Source organism: Centrocercus urophasianus, unplaced genomic scaffold (genome assembly GCF_019232065.1).
Source record: "Centrocercus urophasianus isolate 14NV4802_14NV808 unplaced genomic scaffold, USGS_Curo_1.0 seq_19, whole genome shotgun sequence".
NCBI lineage: Eukaryota > Metazoa > Chordata > Aves > Galliformes > Phasianidae > Centrocercus > Centrocercus urophasianus.
This window is the reverse complement of record NW_024884744.1, coordinates 11,032,082-11,054,092: the sequence shown is the minus strand read 5'-3', so window position 1 is coordinate 11,054,092 and position 22,011 is coordinate 11,032,082. Positions and strand designations below refer to the sequence as shown.

At 42.0% G+C, this 22,011-nt stretch overlaps 1 protein-coding gene across 3 annotated transcripts in view; it reads left to right on the top strand.

The window, feature by feature from the left end:
- The first annotated feature begins 1,591 nt into the window (after positions 1-1,591).
- Positions 1,592-22,011, top strand: part of ATP13A3 (ATPase 13A3) — a 54,349-nt gene continuing 33,929 nt past the window's right edge. The window contains exons 1-3 of one of the 3 annotated variants that reach the window (XM_042820562.1): positions 1,592-1,643; positions 2,905-2,954; positions 20,324-20,417. In XM_042820562.1, the coding sequence (XP_042676496.1) occupies positions 20,367-20,417 (51 nt within the window). In that variant the 5' untranslated portion in view covers positions 1,592-1,643; positions 2,905-2,954; positions 20,324-20,366. Of the gene's footprint in view, positions 1,712-2,904; positions 2,955-20,323; positions 20,418-22,011 lie in introns of those variants that run through there. The other 2 variants (XM_042820561.1, XM_042820560.1) reach the window with 2 other exon arrangements.

Sequence of the window (22,011 nt, the reverse complement as noted above, 5' to 3'; positions counted from 1 at the left end):
ATTAGAAAGAAAACAGTATTATATGAAAATAAATACAATTCTGTTATGGCTTACAGACCACTGAATGGCTTATAGTGCTCTTCAAAATCTTTATGTGATGCATCCCAACATAGATGCCTGTGTCTCAGGAAGTCTTCAGAGGCCTGCACTGTGAAAATGTGGCAAGTTGTGCCAGATTAATATTGCTTCATTTGCCTAGCAGTACTTCTTCTGCTTGAAGTTCTTCATCTGCAGGGCAGACAGAGCAGAAACATGAATTCCTGTGCTGTGGTCTCAGTCCTACCCCATTCCCTGGGAGGAAAGGTGACACATTTAGGATGAGAACTAATGGCCTCAAATTGCACCAGGGAAGCTTTGGATCAGATATTAGGAAACATTTCTTCTTCAAGAGAGTGTTGGTGTGTGGCAGGAGAGTCACAGTGGTGCACTGGCGCAGGCTGTCCAGGGAGGCTGTGGAGTCACTGTCTCTGGAGGTGTTCAAGGAGCACAGAGGTGTGGTACAGAGGGATGTGGATTAATGGGTGTGGTGGGGTGGGGAGATGGATGGACTTTATCATTTTAGAGATCTTTTCCAACCTTAATGATTCTATGATCTGGAAAAAGAACCTGTCAGTTACCTGAAGGTATGTTTAGTGGAGCCACGTGAACTTTATATGCTACCTGGAAAATTTTAAAGTAATTTCTAGTAAAGCGCTTGGAAAGGTGGATACTCTGATAGGGTAGTAATTAACAGCAGGAGAAGTCAGCCATGCTGCTTTAGCCCTTTGCCTAGCCCTTTGCCTAGCCCTTTGCCTAGCCCTTTGCCTAGCCCTTTGCCTAGCCCTTTGCCTAGCCCTTTGCCTAGCCCTTTGCCTAGCCCTTTGCCTAGCCCCCTGCCCTCCTGTTGGGCTGTGGACAGCAGGCCCTGGGCAACTTGTGGCCATTTATTTTGGCTGTGCTCAAGCCAACGCAGCCCTTTGCAGGTGGTGCTTCTGCTGCAATTTCCCAACACTTTCCCAAAGGACAATTGCCTTTTACAGGGAGGTTTCCATGAGCTGCTTCCCCGCCCCTCTATCTCACTGCTCCATAACATCCTTGCAGCAACAGCTGCCTTTGTGGAAAAATATCTGGAAAAAGGCACCACAGCCCAGCCCCAAAGCATCGCAGCCCAGCTCACGCAGAACCCACCCTGCTACTCCAGCAGCTAGCATCCCAACGAAGACTCCAGTGAGGCTCAGGCCGCAACGTCCCTGATGCGGCCCCGGCTGCCCATAGGTTTCAGCAGTACCTGAGGGGCCAACACCCCTAAAAGGCCGCAGCCTCGGAACTGCCCGGCCCCAGCACGCGGCCCTCCCCCCCCCCCTTCCAACCCCCGCTTCCCCCCCCCAACACCCCCCCCCCCCCCCCCCCATCCCGCGAAGCCCCGCCCACACCGCCCCCCTCTCTTCCGGCGGCGACGACGTCACTTCCGTGCCCCTCCCTGCCCCCGCCCAGCGCGGCCGGCGCGTGGAGCCGGTTGGCGGCGGATCCGGTCGCGCCTCGCGAGGCAGCCGCGCGCGCGGCGCCGGGCGAGCGGGCGGGGGTGGGGGTGGGGCGGGGGAAAGCCGGTCCCACGCCGGTCCCGCGCCCGCCCGCCGGCATGGGGCTCAGCTGAGGCGCCGCCGGTGAGTGGGGCCGCGCAGGTGGCGGCGGGCGCGGCCCAGCAGGTGCGGAGGAGCCTCTCCGCCGACAGGTGCGGCTGAGGAGCGGGCGCTGAGGTTGCAGCGTAGCCCGGGGGCTGCTGCCGGCGATGACGGGCCCGCCGCGCGCCTCTGCAGCGGGAGGGGCAGCGGCACGTGTGGGGCCTTCCTGCGGCGGCCGCCCCGGGGGGGAACCTGCGTTCGGCTCCGGCTGCCGCCCGGCTCCCCGGGCAGCACAGGGTGCCCTGTCGAGCCGCGCGGCTGTGGTTCGCTTATCGGTGCTGCGGCGGTCGTGCGTCGAGGGAAAGTTCCCGGCCGGGCGCGCGAGGTGGGCCCGTCCGCGTGTGAGCGGCCGTGGCGCTGCCATGCTGCTGTCAGCGGAGCGATTCCGTCCGCTGGGCCTGGGCTGCGGCCCCTGACAGCCGCCGCCGCGTCCTTGAGCCTCTGGGAAATTGCCACCCGCGTTGAGAGACGGAGCTGGAAGCGGTGATGGGGCGATTCTCAGAGCGGTGGCATCGATTGGGCGGCATTGCCGGGTTCCGGAAAATGTCAGGGGCTTGCTTTGCTGTGATAAAGGCACACGTTGGCTTTGTGTTCTCCTGCTCGGTGAAGTTTGGTGTGGTTTACTGGCCCGTTGTTGTGCTGTGTATTTTCCATAATTGGCCATAGCGCTTCCAGCTTCAGCTACCTCCACAGTCACGTTGGTAGCTGAAATGAGGATCTCTTTGCTTTGGAACTTAGAGCAGTTCCAACGCAATGTTAACTATGGAGAGCGCAACTCCCTTCTTTACAACGGTAGGATTTCCTTGAAATACTTCAGGTGAAGAGGCAGAACTTTAATATCCGCCATTCTGGTTCTGGAAGACTGCTGGGCAGCCGTGTGCTGGCAGCACGAGCACCAGGTACCTGCAGGGTTGTGGTTGGCTGCTCCACGCCTGCAGCACTTCAAGAGGCTCTTGTTTCCCCTCAGCTGAGATAGCAAATCCTCCAGCAGCAGGGGCTGCTTGACATCCAGACTGCTTTGTGTGGTCACTGCTCCTGGCTGGCTGTACCTGCTGCCTGCTTTCTCCTTGTGTGTGGTGGTTTTAGAATTTTGTTCTGGGTTTAGAATTCTTCAGAATGCTTTCTTTGCTGTGTGCCCTCACTAGAGCCATGTAGTATTTTCTTTGCTAATGCAAATAAGATCAAATTTTGCATGGCTTGTTCATTCCTCTTGACTGCTTTTTTTTTTCTCCTCAATTTGCAGGTGACTCAGCCGTTGTATGAGATTTGTCCACACACTGGCTCTTCAGACAGGTTAGCTACATTTTTCTGCCCTCAGTTTTCACTACATTTGGGGGAGTTGCTGCTTTTTATTAAGATAAATCTGACTGTTGTAAGGTACTACGTTTCCACAGCTGAACACTGAACTTCTTGAACTTGTGGATGAAGAGCCCTTTTGGTGTTATTTTAATACAGTGCATGTTACAAGTCATGTTGTGCTGAACCTTATGTCCACACATATTGCTGTCATAGGTAACTGCAATTTACCTTTGTTTGCATGTACAATGAGGAGATTTTTGTCTTGGCATGTGGTGTGGCACTAAGGGTACTGCTGTGTACAGTCAGTAGGTATACAGAGGTTAGACCTAATAAGATTATCACAGTGGGAAGATAATAAAAATAAATGGAAGTGCTCACCAGTGTTGCAGTCTTGCTGTAAACTCCACAAGAAGCGATCTCCAGAAAGAAATCCTTCCTCAGTGGCAGTAAACACTTAAATGAGATCTAGGAGAGGTGCAGCCAGGCTCCACCCCTTCTGGTAGCGCAGGTGAATTGCCTTCACCTGTGCTCCCATGGCTGACTCGTTGCTCAGGTGGTCAATCAGAGGTTCAGGCCGTGATCAACAGTTTCTATACATGCTGTTTCTGTAAACTGCTTTTTCTTTTAGTTAGCTACAAATAAGACTTTACAGTGTTTGATGAACATGTACTGTGTAAACTTTGGAACTGTGGAATTGGTTTGAAGATTTATTGCTACTAATCTCGCTCTCCTGACTTCTGAGAAACATATTGATAAGATGGCCTGGTGAAACACCATTGTTGAGGAAGAACTGTGAGGAATAACTTTTACTTTTGGCAGCGTGGGGCATTGCAGAGTGAGAGCCTCGATCAACTAGGGAGATCTGATGTCATTGAAGGAACTCAGCTTTTGAAGTCTTTCAGAAAATGGGTAAACATTTCAGTTGTGATGAAATAAGTGATTTGGAAGACCGTGTCTAGTGTGGCACAACTGAGGGCAGGCTGAATGCCTTCTCACAGGTTATTGTTCAGGCTGGTACTGCTGTGAAATGAACTCTTGCCCTGGCTGCTTTTCTGCCTCTGTACTCTGCCAGCTTAAGTGTTCCGTGGCTTGGAGCAGTGTGCAGTCGAGACACAAAGTAGGAAGACTTGCATTGCTACAGGTAACCTGCGAATGAAGGCATGTCATCAGAACCACCTTTCTGTTTAGTGTGTAATTTGCTGCTACTTACATCTCATTTCGATATGTCTCCAGTCTAGATTAGTGTCTGCTGATTTAAGAAGCAGTGTGTAGGCTAAACTCTTAAACAGTGTTTTTATTGCACTCTGTGCATTGCTATTACAAGTTACTCCTTTTGATTTTGACATTGCTTGGATCCCTACAGTGCTACTATTACCATGGTAACTGAGTGTCTCCGTCTTTTAGAGCAACTCTGTCCAACTTCATGTGCTTATAGGGTATCACATTTGATTTTAGCATGGTGAGCTGTGCACATCTCCAGATCTTTATTTGTTCCCCTTTCATCTCAGAACCCCTTGTAGGGTTCTGGCTGTCCATGTTCCTTCACCTTTCGATTTATACATTCTCCATCCACAAAGCTCTGAGATCCTGTTGACTTTGATTTTGGTTAAAGCTCTATGTCAGGAGGAGAAAGAAGCTTAGTGAAAGGACTGCAAGCAACTCTTCAGACTCCAGTAGAGCTGCTGGACAGCAGCTGTCACTTCCTCAGTGCCTTCTAGAAGTAGTATTACTCTAGGTTTCTTGCTTGGTTTTTTGCAGTAGTGTCCTTCAAACTTCTTGAGCTCATGCTCTCATCCTGTCTTTCTTTCTGTTAGCTGTCCTCCAGAGTATGTGATTATTTCTGTTGTTTTCATTTTTTTGTTTGTTTGATCTTTTCCCCTCAGAAAACCCAAAGAGGGTTTGATGTCTGGGGCAGGTGCTTATTCATCTCTAGCTGAAGAGAGAGGAGGGAAGAGCAAAACTGTGCTGGGTCAGCTGCATGCCATGCCTAGTGTTGGAGGAAGGGCATGTAGCACAGAGGGAAGTTCCATCACGGTAGCTGAGTAAGATTGAGAAACTGTGGTTCAGTCTTCTGCTAGCACAGCATGTGGCAGGTGTAGTGCATGAGGCAAACTCTTCTATGAATCCTTATGAATCTAAGGAATCCTTAAGAAATGTTTAAAAAACAAAAACAAACAAACAAAAAACTATTGACATGGCCCCTAAGATTAATTTCTATCATTTGCCTTGAGGTTATAGCATCATGGCTGTCTTCTGTGTGGAGTACAGGGCAGTCAATACCACTCATGCTCTTAGCAGCAAGGAGCCAAATTCCAGTTATTCCGTGGGCATTCTATGGAAATGAGTTTTTATTGTCAAAGCCATGTTGCAGTGGTTGCCCATGTGATAGAGGAAATTTGTACAAGAACTGGGAAATGACACGGAAATGCCAGCTGTTCATCATGCCTGTTCATCATTAACTTTTCCTTGTTCAGGTACTGCTAAGCATATTTCTGAAGAATCCCAGCAGAGGATTATTTTGATTTGTCTCAGATCTCTTGTAGGAGCCAGTGCTTCTAGCTCTGGGTTGAGAGATGCGCTCCAGTAGCTTTGTCAGTGACTGGGGAGAATACATTCCTCATTAAACGTCTTTTTGTTAAGAGCTTGGTGATAGCTGGCATGAAAGGAAGAGATTGCATTCCTGTATGACACAGTGGAAGAATGTTCTTTAAGTAATTTTTGTAAAACTTTTACATCTTGCAAACTAGAAAGAGGAACTTTCAGATTTCTTTTCCTCTTTATTCAAACAGCATTGGCATAATGCGTGAGTACTTCATCGTTGATTTGGGTGGACTCATCCTTTGGGTTGCTTAAAGATTGGCATGGGAGAACTGAGTAGGTACTTCAGTGTGCTTTTGTTTGAGATGATTATCACAGCATGGAGTGTAGTAGGCAAAGTGTTGTTTAGTCTGTTTGGTGCTTTTCAGTGAGGAAATGAAACCCAGTGGTTTGATTAGTGCTTCAGTGTGATTATGTTTTGAGTGGTAGTGGAGTCCATACAACACAAATTCTTATTCAAGAATCCTAATTTCTTAATTAGATCTTGTAGAGAACATTTGAAGCTATGGTAATACTGAAGTGTTTCCCTTTCACTCTTATGCAATACTATACTAAAAATAGTTTTTCATTCATTAAAAAAAGCTATTTCCTTTGTTAAATAATCTGCTAAGCAAAGAACAAAAGCTCAGTTTGTAGTAAACTGTAGCTGTATTATAGCCTCAAGTCTGACACCCTTATTCCTCAGTGAAATAGCACAGCAAACTTCACTGGTTTGGTAGCTGAAAGGCAGCCTTAAATAACAAAGGAGAGGTGGTTTGTTGTTGTTGCCTGGTTTTGATGAATGTGGTCCATGCAAAAATTTGAAGCACTGTCTCTTTTGTGACTTAAGCAAGGAAGTTCAGCACTGTCTGCGTGGAGCCCTGTGCGTGAGATTGGCAGGGCCTCTGTGGTCAAAATGCAAATGAAGTAGCAACTGGCAAGGGGGCACAGAAGTGACACGGTTCCTGTGAAAGTCCATTAATTGGAGAAGGAAGACTGAAAAATGTGTTCTTGATTCAGTGGACGAAGTATGTATCTGCAGAAGAGGCAGACCATTTAAATGCTTGTCACCTAATTTGCTTGTCCCCTCTAATGTAGTTCTATGCAGGTGGTTAATCTTAAGGCTTGTGTGAATACTTGTGATTTTGCACTGGGGTGTAATGACGTAAAATATTTCTTCATCAGCTGGCCCTGGTAAGCTTCAGTGTAAAATTCTCAGAGTGGCTTTAAAAAGATCAAAAAATGCTGAAAGGTTCCTAGAGGTGCACGAAGTACTGAAAACCGATAAAGGACATCTCTTAAGAGAGTTGTGATGGAAGAGAGCTGAAGAAGATAAGCTTGATGTCTGACAGTTCACAATCCCAGTGGATGGAAAAAACTGAGATAAACAGGCAAACATTGTATTTTCAAGTGCTTGGAAGATAAGTAGCAGCAGAACAGCAGCGTGCACTGATACGTGCGGGAGCTAATTGCATCAAAAGTGTAATACTGTTTTATTTCAGAGGAGAAGACTTTGTGGATATGGTGAGGCAGTAGTGGTGTTGTCTCTTCTTTTTAAACTGAGATTTTCCACATTTTGATGGACTCATAGGGACACAAAGTCTGGAGGAAAGTGGACTTTGGAAAATGTAAAATTGGGTAGGTGATCCTGGTCAGAGGACAGTAATTAATGATTCAGCTTTGAAATGAGATTATACTGACTGTTTCTGTCCTGGATGTACTGACCTTTCATGAAAGCACCAGTCAAATGGCTGATTAAATGTGCTTATTAAATGCAGTGTTGGAAGACATGATGAGAGTTTAAAATGACCTGAAAAATAGGCTGAAATCCTGGAGGCAGATGCAGAGCACTGCATTAAGCAGGAATTAGCAGTTGTACAAATGTGGAGTGAGGAATAACTGATTAGGTGCTGGAAAAAGGACCAGGGGGTGTACTGGATCACAAGTTGAACATGAGTCACTGTCGTGCTGTTTTCAGAAAAGGCAAATATCTTGCTGGGATGTTTAAACTGGAGCAGTGTCTGTGAGACGTGAGGTTTATCGTTGGTATAGTTTCAGTGTGCAGACAGCATCTGAGTGCCAAAGTTGACGAGGAATTTGGACCACTAGGAAATTGTTCAGAGAAGAGAAATGCAGATGATTGGAGATCGAGGAAACAACTACATAAACATGGAAGAAAATCCAAGTTGTTTTGGCAAGAGATGAGGTTAAGGAGAATGTTAGAGGTTTAAAGTATTTAAGATGTGTAAGAAGGAAATGCTGTTCTCCATTACTATTATGGGCAGATTGACATGGGATTAGATTTCCTTAAGGAAAGCACTGGTTGTGCTTTCAACTTTCTTACAGCAAAAGCAGTATTTTAAGATATCTTTTTATTTGTGGCCATTAAGAAGAAGTTCATATGTTGAGAAAGGCAAGTACAGTTGGTTTAGTTTGGGGAAAAGACTGAGCTCTGTTTTGCTGTACCTTTTGTCCTACGCTGATGGATACTAGTTGTAGTTTGTGGAGGGACAAGGAGGAGAAAATGCACAAGATTCTTTTTTTTCCATCATCTGGGTTACCGAGTGAGTTCAGACCTTGCAGAGGTCTGAGGACTGAGCTTCTTGAGGTAGTCTGGGAATACTGTGGCCTTGGTGCCCCTATTTGCAAATGGGGCACGTTGCCTTGTGCTGTCGGAGTTGTGGAAGTGCTACAGGACAGCAGTGTGTCAGTAACTTCAGGGAAGCAGAGCTTCTAGGAGCTTTCAGCTGTTCTAGAAGTCTCAGTAGTTTCTGGTAATTGCTTCTAGTCATACTTGGGAGAGTCCACTGTTGGCCTTGAAGATCATTGAAGGACGTGTTCTTTTGTACATGTACCAGTACAGGTAGCCTGAGAGCACAGAGAGGCTCCGAAGTGGAAAGTCCAATTGACAGTGTAGCCAACCTGTGTTATGTATCATTATTTTCATGCACTCTTACAATTGCTTTCAATTGCCTGCAGTAGATTGTCTGTAGAAACAAAGGATCTGAGTATTCCTTCTCTTTCAGTGATTGATTTTTACGGTAACTGGGATGTGTGGAAAAAATTAATTCGATTCTATGCATTTTGGTGTCATCCTGTGCTTCCAAATCAGTGAAGAACGGTATGCTTACTGTTGGAACTCTGTCCTTTGGATCTGCCACAGCGATTAGAATCAACAATAGCAGGAGCTTATCTTTGGGAGGATACGTTTAAAGCAGCAGTAGATAGCAGGACCTGGAAGTTCAGTGATGTAGATAAGGGTTGGCTTCCAATAAGAGGTTGTACCTTGCAGTTACATTGCATCACCTATGTGACTTTTCTTCACTAACAGCATTTATTGAGCTGTATATATTTTAGGCACGGATGAATTTCCTTATGTCCTATTCTGAATTGCTCTAATATTTTCTTTGAGCTGAAGGATGGTTTTTCTGATCTCTGCTTCTCAAATACAAAAACTATTTGTATAATAGAAAGCAGAGGAACCTGACAACTTTGTGGCAATGGCAAACAACATTAAAGGCTTGATCAAAAGCCCAGTAAATTCAAAAGGTTTGTTCCCTTGGATTGAGCAGTCTTTGGCTGCTGTCTAAAACTGGTACTTCTGTCCCTGTAGCAGTCATTCAGGTCTGACAAGCCAGCAAAAAGTTCTTTTAAGGCCAGCTGGTAATTCAAACAGGTACATAAAAGGGCTGTCAAATGTGCAGTCTTGCAGAGTGCATTCCTTGGATTAATACTATCTTCAGTTCTTCCATTTGGCAAGGGCTACAAAAAGGTTGGGTACTCTTTCAAGAGAGGGTTTTGACATTACTTTCCTGCATCGTAGGCATGTTTCATTGCCAGAGGCAAACTACTGAGCCTCAGTACTGGCAATATTGAAGCTCTGTGATGTGAAAAGGCGGTAATGGTTTTGACTCGTTTGGCTTTTAAAGTCTGGGTGTCCAGCAATGAATGAGTGAAGCATGGCTTCTCCCTGTTGGTTGTCCCGTATGATTGTACTGCAGCGAGAGCTAACTGGTGCTTGGGCAAGGTCAGTCTGTGGATAGAGGGCTCCAGTGTGGAGCAGGGACAGGTGGAGTGTCTATGAGTGAACAGAAGTGCTCTGAGAAGCACTGTTGTGCAGTCTCCTTTGTCTGAAGCTGTACTCGGACCTCGGTGAGTTTTGTTACTTTACCTACAAATGTTGTTTTTCATTTGCAGTATGAATTGCCTCTGGCCATGTCTTTTCCAGTAGAAATGTCTTTGCTATAGTAATGTTTCACCACAAATTTGCGTGCCCTTTATGGGAGAGTTTGGACGTTGCACTCATTCTTGTATCCAGCTAACTGCTCCCCTGAGAGAGAGCTGTTGTCAGCCGTGGGACTGTTGGCATAATTGCATTCTGTGCATGCATTATGAAGAATTTTGGTGTCCCAAACCATTCCTGCTATGCTGGTAGCATTTTTGCTACCAGTTTTTGGCATCTGCTCCTTTCAGTAGTGATTATCTGATGCGTTAAGTGGCTGCTGCCTCTGCTGGAAGTTGTCCGCTTGTATAACTCCATTGGCAGAATGGGATCACAGTAGTATTTTTCTCATCTTTCAGTGTTAAGTAACTTTGTTTTGGCTGTGTCTGAATCAACAGACAAATATAGAATGCCTCAGTTTCTTGTGCTTCCCATTACCATACAGCACAGAACTGTGGGAGGCAGTGGTGTATTAAGTGCTGTGGTCCACTGTCCAGCTGAAGTCAAGTAACGCTTGGCTGTAACATAGACTTAGGTGACTGTGCTGGTGTGCCAACAGCTTCAAAAAAGCTATCTGTATCAGGCTGGGAATATGTTGGTGCATAGCCTGTGAAAGTGCTTTTGTTGGTTTGTTGCTGAATGGTTGCCATCTCTTTTTAAAGCTCGTTTTCCCTGGAGATGCTTCAATATTGTGGACAGCAAGCCACACCTTGGCAGCTGGTTGATAAATTTGTGTGACGGTATTTTTATGGTGTATCATCTTAGCATTCCAAATCCTCACCTCTTACCTATTCTAGATTCCCAAAGTGTGGTTCTTTGTATCTGTGCTTTAGATACCTAAGTTTATATTTCTTAATTTGAAAGCCTTATCGTGTGCTGATTAAATACAGCACCTAGAGTGAAATCTGTTTATGCATTTAATGTTTACAGAGGATAGAGGCAGTCTTTACCGTGCTTTAAAAAGCTGGCTTCTGTTTTGACATAATATTTCTGGAAAATGAAAGCTGATGGGGAAGATCTGAGTAAAGCATCTGGGCCAGAGTTAATCTGCCAGGGCTGCTTCTGAGTATTTGTCTGGGCAGCAATGATATTCCAGTTAGAAAGGTCAGTGCTTAAGGAAGAAAGAGTGCTCAGTGATACATTTAATGTTCTTAAAACCAAGCCTGAATTGTTATCATAAAGAAAATAAGCTGTTCTCCTTACAACACAGAAGACTGATTCCATTGTATCTTCTAGTAACTTTAAAAAAATGTTTATAGATTGGGAAGGAAAAGAAATCTGAGAAAGGTAACTCAAGTACTGACATCCTTATTGTACTATGTTCAAGGAGGCTTTCTACTTTTGGATAGTTGTGCAGCTTGAAAGTTACGTATAGATGGAGTCATGGCCAGCAGTTATTGCTTAGTGGGAGAAGATCTTCACTGACTGTCAGAATCAGTGCTGAGAGACTGCAGCAGTTGAAGGGAGATCGAGTGTCAGATGTTTGCAGTCTGTTTCCGTTCTACAGGAGATGTCTCCCACTGCTAATGCTGTAGCAGTTTCCTACTGTTCCTAAGAGGTACACAGGTATCATTTAGACCGTGCTATTTAAGGACAGCTGCAAAACGTACTGTAATAGCTTTTTGTGAATTCAGTTAATTTCACTGATTATAGCAGTTCTTGTTTGAGGGGATGGCTGTTCACTAAATAGCTAAAGCTCTTCTGGGTTATTAGGACTCTTCTGAATGCCTGGGACATCATAGTAGCTAGATTAATGTTGGCCTGAGATTCAAGTTCTAAGTTACAGTCCTGAACTCCTGTTCTCTTCTTGCTTTTGTCAAACTTAAGCTCATGGGCAGAAAGTATAACTTCCCCGTTTTCTCATCTTACCTCATACGGTAGTTTTGAGAGTAAATTAATCATTTTCAGGAACTAAAATGTCAGGTTATATAAACTGGTGTGGATGAGAAAACACTGATCCACAGCAATTTAGCCTCTGAATGAAACTTGTTTGCAGTTTTTTGTTGTTTATTGTTTTAGTTATTAGAATTCAAACAAGACAAGCAAGTTTTCTGCTTGACATCTTGAATTATGTTTTGATACACCTTTTAACTTCAATGTGTAACATTGTTATATGATACTTACACTTCCAGCAATGTGGTGAATGTATTACTGTTGCATAGAAGAAGAGCTCTTTCTGCTGAAGCATTTCAGCTGAAGTGAATGTGGTGCAAGCCTAATGCTTTGTGTCAATGACTTTTCTTAGACGAATTGTGATTTCAGTAAATGTCAGATAGTACAGGTTTAAGTGCTGAAATTTAGTGTACTTGTATGGATATATTTTTATGTAAAAATAATTTTAGAAGTAAGTGCGATTTGTTGTTTTTTATTAATTTGGAAGACTGCATTTAGCAGTTGCATAGCTGTACTTCAAAAGAAAGTAACTTTTACATTGTGGCTTTAGAACAGTATGAAGAACAACAGCTCTGTCTCATTCAGAATGATCAACAGAGAACAACAGGTAGTACTGGGCTATGTTATGATGAAGGAGAAAATAAAGGCACCAAAGCAGTTTGCTTGATAATAATGAATATGGCTGGTTCTCTAAATATGCCATCATCGTGACTATGCCAGCTAGATGCACCTTTAAAGAGACAAGGTTTAAATGTCCAAACTTCTAGCAGCGAGTTCAACCCTTGTAATAGATCTGGTTTCACTTGGTGATCTCCGTGTAATTTTATTCAAATGCTCTGATGTTAACCTCAAAAATATTTTCCAAGAATTCAGAGGAAGCGGAAAAAAAGTCATTGCCTCCTTTTACTGAGGATCCATACCACAAAAGCAAATATATCCCAGGAAGCAGATACTCCACGCGGCACAATAAGGCGGCAGCCACACAGGAAAGGCTGGGCTCTTGGCACAGCCCCTGAGGGGAAATGCTTCCTTGAAAGGACCCATTGTTGCTGGACTGGGGTCTTTGGGCTCCTAGTTCTCCTCTGGGGCTTGTGGTTCTCTTGGTGCTCAGATAGGGCATCATTGCCATCTCTGTTATCTAGCCACACTAGTCTTGGTTGTACAACCAAATAGGAGGACTGGCAAGTTCATGCCTGTTGAAAGTGGAGAGTCTTTTTGGGAGCAGCTTCAGTGCCCAGCTATTGAAGGCTAACACTGTGTGTAGTGGCACCATGCCTTACCCAAAGTATTTTAAATGCTTTTAGCTTTCTTTTTCAAGAATAAATAAAACATTTTTTTTGTCTCTGTTGTCAAAAATCTCTGAATTATAATCTTAACATCCAGTGTAATCTTCCAAAATAGGAAGGAAACAGTAAGTATCTAAAATAAGTGTATGTTCTATTGGATTTCTGAACTGTGACACAGACTCTCTTTCCCATTTGGCAACCAGGTAAAAGATCCTGTAATTTAAAAAGAAAACAAGGAAAAATTACATTTCTTTGTGTCTGTGAGTGGGAGCAAGCTCTGGAGAACGCTGACTTTTGATGCTTGATTTATGAGATGAAAATTTTCGTTATTTGGAGTAGCTGCTGCTTGAAGTAAGATGAGTGAGATTGCACAAAGATGAAATGAAGTGCTTGACTTTATATGTCCTTTATTGTCCTTTATATGACCGACCAGTTTGAGAGTAAGTTTTCAGTATGGTATTGGCTGTGGCACTTTGTTTTTATGATGTATTATTATACTGAGTTTATTGTTACTTGTAGAATTATCTTTCCTTAAAGTAGCATGTATTTTACTGTAAACATTGCAATTGCTATTACAGCCTGCAGAAAGTATACTTTACAAAGAATACACTCTACAAATGTAAATACAGTTTTGGTTTGGTGATTGTTGGATACAATGGTCTTCCTTAAGCCTAAACACAGAAACAAAAGCTTGCATTATAACAGAAAACCCAAGATGGGAAGTGATAAAATAGGTATTGAGTGGAGGGCTTTGTTAAAATTTAGCTCGTGTACTTGTAAAATTTCCATGTATTCATGAAACTATTATGTCATTCTTATTGTTAGAGCTGGGTTAGTTGACTAAAGTGTTAAGCTTTGTTTGTGGTACAAATTATAGTCTTACTTCAAAATATAGCTGGAGGATTTTTGGTATTCCATAGTTCTTAGAGCTAACATTTTACCCAACTGTTGATTATACATGATGTGGTTAATTCCATATTTACAGGTGCAACCACAAGCTAGGAAGATCTGTAAATGGCAGGAGCTTCCCTTCATCTGAGGTGCGTTCCTCAGATTGAAGGTGCCTTTCTAAACAGCTGCTTTTGTTTCTATAATTTGGGTTCCAAATTTACAATAAATGTTAAATTTATTTGTAAAGCTTTTGCTATTACTTTAAGATGTGATAGTATATGTTGAAGTTAGAATGTTGTAAGCTTTGTTTTCTATGGTCATAAAATGCCATATCCCCAGGATTTGAGCAAGTTGTATAACAGGTATAAAGTATGTGATCTGTTTCAGTTTTGAAATGGTATTGAGTGACATGGCTTTGTGTTCCAGGGGCAGGCAAAGACAGGATTTTGTGCGTGCTGTTGTTCTTGCCAGCTGGTTTGAGAAGCCTTTAGCCTTGTACTGCTGCTCAGATGTGGATCCCTCTGGGAGCAGAATATGGTGGAAACTGAGTGGAAGCTGTCACTGTTGGTAGGACAATCATGGTGCACATCAGAGATGCAAGAGTGCCTACTGTGGGTACATCTGTGTTCGCAAGTTCCTTAGAGTCTGAGAAGCTGTAGAAAGGAGCTCTGGAAATTTTCCTTGGAGGAGATGCCTTGAGTGAAGGATGGATGCGTTCTGGTGAAATGTAGGGTTTAGAGGCAAGGAGGTATAATATGGATTTTAGCTAGGCAGTTTTATAGCCTTTAGAAACAACTCTGAGCATTTGTAATTCCAGGTCTGTTGAAAAAAAAAAAAAAAGTTGTCCTTTATTCATTCATTTTCAGGGCTTGCAGGTTATGTCAGTCTTTCCAAAAGCAGCCAGTGGAGAAATTTTAGGAAATAGTACTTTATTTTCCTATACATTAAAATAGCACCTCTTACTTAAAGGAGAGGGACTGGAATGTAAGTATGGGACTGTTCTCCAAGACACTGAGCTGAAGCTTGGGTTTAGCCCTTGAGGGCTTGAGATGTTCTCTTTAAGCTTTCTTTATTCAGTTATTTTAGTGTGCAGTATGCTATGCGTTGCAGTTTGAGTAGTGTGCTCCTAAATCATTTGACTTTGTTTGACTTTACCTTTTAAACTGGTGTACTTGTCCATTTATTTATTTGTACAGTACATTTTGAATGAACTGAATGAATTGAGTGTTTCAGACTCAGCTTTTTGGATATTGTTGGAGGAACTTACTGGCAATGGGCATTGGCAGGAGCTGCAGGCTCCAGCAGTAATAGCTGATAAGACTTTTCCTTCTATTTTTTGGGCCCATTTATAAGTGTGTTTTTTTTCTCGAGCATGGCCTTTTAAATTATCCCTAGAACTTCTTTCCTCTACTTCTAGCAATTCTGACATCAGGTTAAATATTATGCGCACGTTGGAAACAACAGCTTGCTGAATGCAGCTGTGTGTGGGGAGTGCTGCCAAGTGGTGTGTAGACCTGGCAGTCTCTGGAGCAGGATGGCAAAGGGGACCTTGGGATGAGAACCAGCTTTTTTCTCCAGTGAAGAAATATTTTTGTGGACTGTTGTGAAAGTTCATAATCTTCCTGGAATAATTTTGAAAAAACATTTTGATTGTTTTTACTGCAAGTAGCTGCATAAGAAGTATACATATGAGTACTATCAGATTCAAATTTTGAAATTGCTGACTTCAGTGGAAGGCTGAAAGAATGCACTTCTGGTTTGGAAAACTTACTGCCATTCTCTGCTGCTAATGGTCAGCCACAGCCCAGGTTTTTTCATCTTTCTGAAGAAGTTGCATGTATTTGGAATTGAATGTGTTCTCAGAGAATTGCCTATTCTGGCCTGTTTTTGCTATTCTAGTTTGAGGAGCTCTTCAGTTTTGATTTCATAGCTGCCAGTATGGCAGAGATGGAGCATCAGCTGGTGTCTTGGGTATGTAAGGCAGTTGCTACCACTTGTAGGTCCATCAGATGCAGTGCTGAAAGCCTTTGCCACAGTGCACAAAGAGCTGTTTTGGTAACTACTGTAAATGTGTGCAAATGGCATGCTGCTGGAGCAAGAATAATGCTTGGTAATGAATACTGCCTTTGTAAGGTCTGCCGTGTTGGTAGGGTGATTCCTTCTCTTGATAAAGGATTTGGAAGAATGTCCATAAAGTGCAGATACTCTTAATTTCTGAGCCTTTGGCTTCCTATTTTCAGAACAACACAGGGTTTTTCTGTGCTTTGACAGCTAGTCAGGGTAGAGCTGAATGTCTGCTCTCACCAGGTGCTGCCTACAGTTAAGGACTGTTCAAGAAACTTTTTAAAGTTAGAGATCTGAAAGACCTGTACTGACATAAAGCTATTTGGAAGCTTGCTTCACAGCTATGGACTTGAAAATGATCTCCTAATGGAGGTTGTATTTGTTGTTACGAAGTTCTGGAAAGGAATGTTTAGTCTTTCAGTGCCCCTGAGGATACCATAATGGATCCTTTTGGCCTCAGGAAAACTTGATGGGTTGCTTATTAAGACACCAGGTTAAGTTTTACTGAAATGATTCGTGTTTGAACTTTATCATCGTGTTTTTCTAGATGGGTTGGTTGTTCAGGAGGTTTTTTTTTTTTGTTCTAATTCTCATCTTGTAGCAATATGGGTGCTAGGCTTATTCAGTGAAGATTATGCAGGCAGATGAGGAAGATAATGTGTGCTCATCTCTGCACATGTGTTTCTTAAATTTGGCCTTTTTCATGCTTGTGTCTGTGGCTTTTCCTGCCTGCTGTGCTGGATGGCTGGGTTTGCCCTTTGGCATCTTCCCAAGGCAAGTGCTGCTTGATCGTTGTACAGCATCATTAGTGATTTCTGCAGTGTTCAGGTTACCTGATTCAGCTTTCTAGAGCTTGATTCCTAAAGCTCTTCTAGCATGGTATGTGCAATCACTTTGTCATCACTGTGATAAACTGCGAAACGTTTAAGGTGAGAAACGTGTATGTATTTTTAACTGCATTCTTTGTCCGTGTTTTTCAGCTTAAATTGAATTTTGTAGTCTTTACTCGGGACAGCTGTAAATACAAGGAACTGTTTGGTCAGAAGCACATATGCTTTCAGCTATGCAGATAGTATCAGGGCTCATGCACAGACCTGAAACTGCCTGTAGGATCCTTGTGAGGCAATTGTGGTTTGAATAGAATGAGCTGTACTGGCAGGCTGATGCCTGGAAGTACTGCCTCTCCGTGAGCCCAATTACAGGATTGCAATTGTTCATGCACAGCAGAGGGGGAAAAAAAAAGCACAATCCAAGCAGTGCCAAATTTTCTTTGATATGTTAATCTTTTGATAACAGTTTGAAAAGCCCTTGGAGACTTTTTTTAGATTTTAGACAAAATAGTTCATTTGTCAGGACTTCCCTTCTAGATAGGGTCGCAGTTATTAAGAACGGCCTCGTAACTCATGATGGCAAATGCAAGTGCAGGGGACGGCTGCTGGACTGCCTGGTGGTAAGGGAAACTTTCCTTTGTCTTGGGGTTTCGTACAGATCTCTGGAAACAGTACAATAGGGGATATGTAAGAAACAAGTATGTAAGCTCAGTTACTGGTGAATTTTAAGTTGATGAATGATCACAGACTGTAAATGTGTGTGTAAAAACTTAGTGTTTTCGTATGTGTGTATGCATTGTACCTCAGGCTTGAGTTGTCACTAAGTTTTATTTTTATCCGCAAAGCTTATTTTAAGTTTCCCAGCGACTGCAGGAGGTCTCAGGCTTCTGTTTTTGTATCTGCAGTCTTTATAGCCCTGGATGTTTTTCTCTTGCTATTGTGAATTTTCCAGTTGAAACGGAAAAAACCTGGAAGAATAAACTGATAGCAATGACATATGCTAGAGCTGAGTTAGTTTTTTAAGGATTATGAATTAGGACAAGTGTGTGGAGAACACTGGGAAGGTCTTTCTACTTCTTTCCTTGCAAAGCAAACTTGAAAGGTGACATTTGAACTGATTGATTTTTATTAATTTTTATTAATTTTATTAATTATGCCACCTATCAGAAAGGGGACTTCAGATAAGCTTGTAGGCCTTATACCTTCAAGTGTACTGATTGAAACTTACTGTAGTTCTTTAACATCATTTTTCTCAATACATGTGCCACAAATTCACCTTTACCATCTTTACATTTTTGCTACAAATGTTTATTGCTTATAAACATTCTGGTAGAAGTGCCTGGCATTCTGCTTGCTCAGTCAGCAAAGGTCAACTAATAGTTATCAGTGTAGTACCTCAGGAAAAGGTGCAACATTTTCTTCACTGTTGAATGCAGCGTTAGGGCTTTGTGTGCTCCTGTAACTTAGGACAGTCTTCAGTTATTTGGTTTCCTTGGGCATTTCTTCCCTGATTAAAAGCTGCTTAGTGAATAAAAGTGTCAGTTTAATAAAAAAAAAGAAAGTGTTTTAGAACTTGCATGGCATACCTAACAGTTAAGGAAGTATCAACTGTGCATATCTTATAGCTTTAATTCCAAATAAATCTGCAGTGAGAAAGGTAGAGTTCAGTATTGGACCATAATAGAAAATTTTAGCTTAACAGTACAACAGTTGTGAGCTGGTGTTTGAGTCAAGGGGGACTGCTGGTAAGCAGTGAGCTTCCTTTGATACAGAGCAAAATCAAAGCTTGATCGAGCACTGAATTCCTGAAGTGCTGCATTTCTCATCTGTGACAGAGCTGTGTGTGGTGTGTTGTCCTTAGCACTGAGTGTGCATTTCTTCCACTAGAACCTTTCTCAGAGGTGAGAATAGATTTCTGAGGAGCCCTGGATTTGAACGGCAAAAAAAAAGAAGGTTGTTGGATTCCTGCGTCACTTGTTGGCTTAGCTGGAGAGGTGACAGTAGCTTGCAGGAGCTGTGCAAGGATACGCTGATAAACTGGGGGAGTGGATTGGAAAGGGCTTTTGAAGTTGATGTTGGTGGATGAAACTGTCTCAGTCCAGGAGGTGGATTTGAGAGGAGCTGGCTTGCAGTCTGGTGATGTGATTTGTACAAGTGATGAAGGCTTAATGATAGCAAGGAACTCATTAACAATTGTGCTTCTGTCATTATGCTACTGAATGTAAGTATTTTCAGTAGTTGCCTCCTAGTCTTCATTGACTAGCTGAGGTGAGGTTAAGTGGATGGCTTTAACTGTGACTTTTTGGGGTTTTTTGAACCAGTTTTTATATGAAAAATGACAGTTTCAATAACCTTTATATTAGCTATGCTATGAGAGTGAATTCTTAGGACTACTTACATGCTATGGTAATAAGTGCTGTCTTCAGAGAGATGGATGTATGTGCAGTAAATGAAAACAAGGTTAATGACGACACAGAGAATGATATCTAATCCATGCTGTGACAGGTAAGCAGTAGCTATTTGGTATCTTTAGGTGGTAAGTGGTCCTGTGAAAAAAGATAGGGGCTGATGAATTATAAATCATATATAGTTAACTTGTACAGGAAGTGAAATGAAAGTTTGATGCAGTTTTAATTTCCAAAATTTAGCTTTTGGACTTGGTACTTCTTATTTTCTTCATGATGCTGAAGGTTCTGGTTAGCCTCATAGTAAGTGGTGATACCCTTATGTCTGTAGTTCTTCTCTACAGGAATAGGAATCTATTGAATTGTGTTTATCACATAGGCATCGTGGCATTCTCTTGCTTTTTTGTGGTCGTGTAACTTACGTTTCTAATCTGTCCTTAGAGCACCCCAAAGATTTGCAATTACAATGAATTTACTGTAAGAGGCAAATGTGTTAATATAAGTTAGAGAATCATAGAATGGCTTGGGTTGAAGAGGGCCTTGAAGGTGCCCTAATTCCAGTGCCCCTGCTGTGGGTAGGGACACCTCCACTAGGTAGAGCTGCACGAAATAGCAGTGAAAGAACCGTAAAGAAGATAAAACTTAACTAACCATTAAGCATGACTTAATTTAGAAACATTAGACTGGGAACGTGAAGACTGTGATTTTTTTAATGTTATCCTTCTTTTCTGTCTTTTTTTTTGTTTGTTTGTTTTCTTGTTTGTTTGTTTTAACACATGAATTTTTCCTGCTTAGTTGAGAAGTGCACATCCCAGGGCTACAATGCCTTTCCTTCAGGAAAATAGCCTAGCTTCTGAAAGCATCTGGTTGAAGCCATTACAGCATATAATGATAAGAGTGTGTAATCTCTACTTACTTCTAAGCTTTTTTCTTTTTTTTTTTTCACAGTTTTAAATTATGTTTCTTTCATAAAGTTTGTAGAATGTACAAAAAATGTGGTATGCTGCATGTAGAGAGTAACCAAGGTGGATCAAGGTAAATTGCTACAGGAAACTACTGCAGTGGAAATTCAAGATCTATGTTAATATATTGTCATTGTGTTTCATGTGTGTGCACTTAAAGTTAAAACAAGCCTCTAGACAACTTAATACTTATCAGTTATGTTGCTTCAAGTTTTTATTACTTTGTTTTAAAGGTCTTCCATATCTCACGTTGAGAAGTTCCATATCATACTAAACATGGAGAAGGAAGAAAAGAAATTTGTCAATAAGGCAGAGGAGGAGGAGATGGTAATTAATTGTGCATTCTGTTTTTATACTGTGAAAGAAATGTGTTTCTATAATTTTGGTCTATATATGGGGCATATTCCATCAGGAAGTGCCCTCTCTCAATTTAAAACAAGATTTTTATAAAGTTACACTTTTTCATTCTTTCTGTAATTATGAGATGTAGTCTTGGTAATGTTTTTTGTAATGTAGATAGGTAATGTTTTTTGCTGAAAGCCTTGGCAGAGGTGCTTGGTTGAGGTCAGCAATCAGATAGCAAAGCTGATATTTAACAATATTTTAAAGGCAAATGGAAGTGGAACAAGGTTATTTTTTCTTTTCTCCAATCCCTGAAGCTTTTTTCGTGTTGATTAAAACAGTTTATTTAATTACCTCAAATTTGGCTCTGCTTACTCTTGCATATTCATGTTTATGTAGTTAAGATTCCACTTCCTGAAACAAGGAGAGCATCTTTGTGGGTGTTTGGTAGCATTTAAACTTTGCTTCTGACTAAAGCAAAGATATCTCTTACTGTTCATCCAGGAGGAGTCAGCAGCTAGATTTGACAGAAGTAGTGTCAGCTGATCTTTACTTTCCAAGTCTTCTTTACAGACTGCAGAAAATACTTGGGATTTTTCTTTAATGGTGGAGTTCTGCATGTTGAATTCCTTGTTCTTTCTTTAAGCACGCTGCTAGGAAAAGCTGCTCTTCATCAGACCACCTTAGACATGGAGAGTAGGCAAAATGCAGCTTACAACAAAAAGTCAAACTGCACTGCATGTGGCCTCATCATTAAAATAAGTCCTTTTTGAAGGGGATTGCTTTTTTATACTTTTTTTTTTCTTCAAAAGAGGCACTAGTATTTCCTTCTATTCTTCAGCTCTTTGTTTCTCATGTTAAGGAGTGAGTATTGGCTCCAGCGTTGTAGGGGTAGCAGAATGGGTTTGGTCTGTTTTTTTGTAAGCTGGGAAGTCTACAAAATAAACCTCTTGAAAAACCTTTTCTTAGTAAAGGCAGTATTAATGCTTAATGAAAATCCCCAGAATTGTGCAAAAAGTTGGTGTTAATGTGAACAGTGCCAGTGGGACTCAATGGGAAACGTCATTGCCATTTTGCAGCAGGAAATACAATATGATGTAATGTGAAACTCAGGAATGTAGCACTGCATCTGGGAAGCCACTGAATTGTGTTCTGTTCCCAGCTCTCATCAGGTTAAGTTGGTACATGCCTTTGACTAAGGCACACTTAATACTTTGTGGGTTTTTTATTGCAAAGATTTTTCCAGCTGGTGCAAGGTGCAGAATCTTGAGAGTGCTGCTTGTAGTCTCTAATGTTTCACAATAGCATTTCTTGTTGAATAGCAGACAAAATAACCAGGTTCCTTTACTTAGTAGTAGTATTTTACAAGTATTAGTACAGGTGTTTAGAAAACAGTATGAAAATATGTTAGCACCAGTAATTTGAAACTGTGTGTTAGCTTATCAAATGCTTATCTGGTAAAACTGACACCTGACTAAAAACAAATACTTGCTTTTTTTCTTAAGTGCTTGGTTGGCTTGTGCTTTATGCTGATCATAGTTGTGATGAGACTTAAGGCAGGTTGTTACAGCCTAAGTCT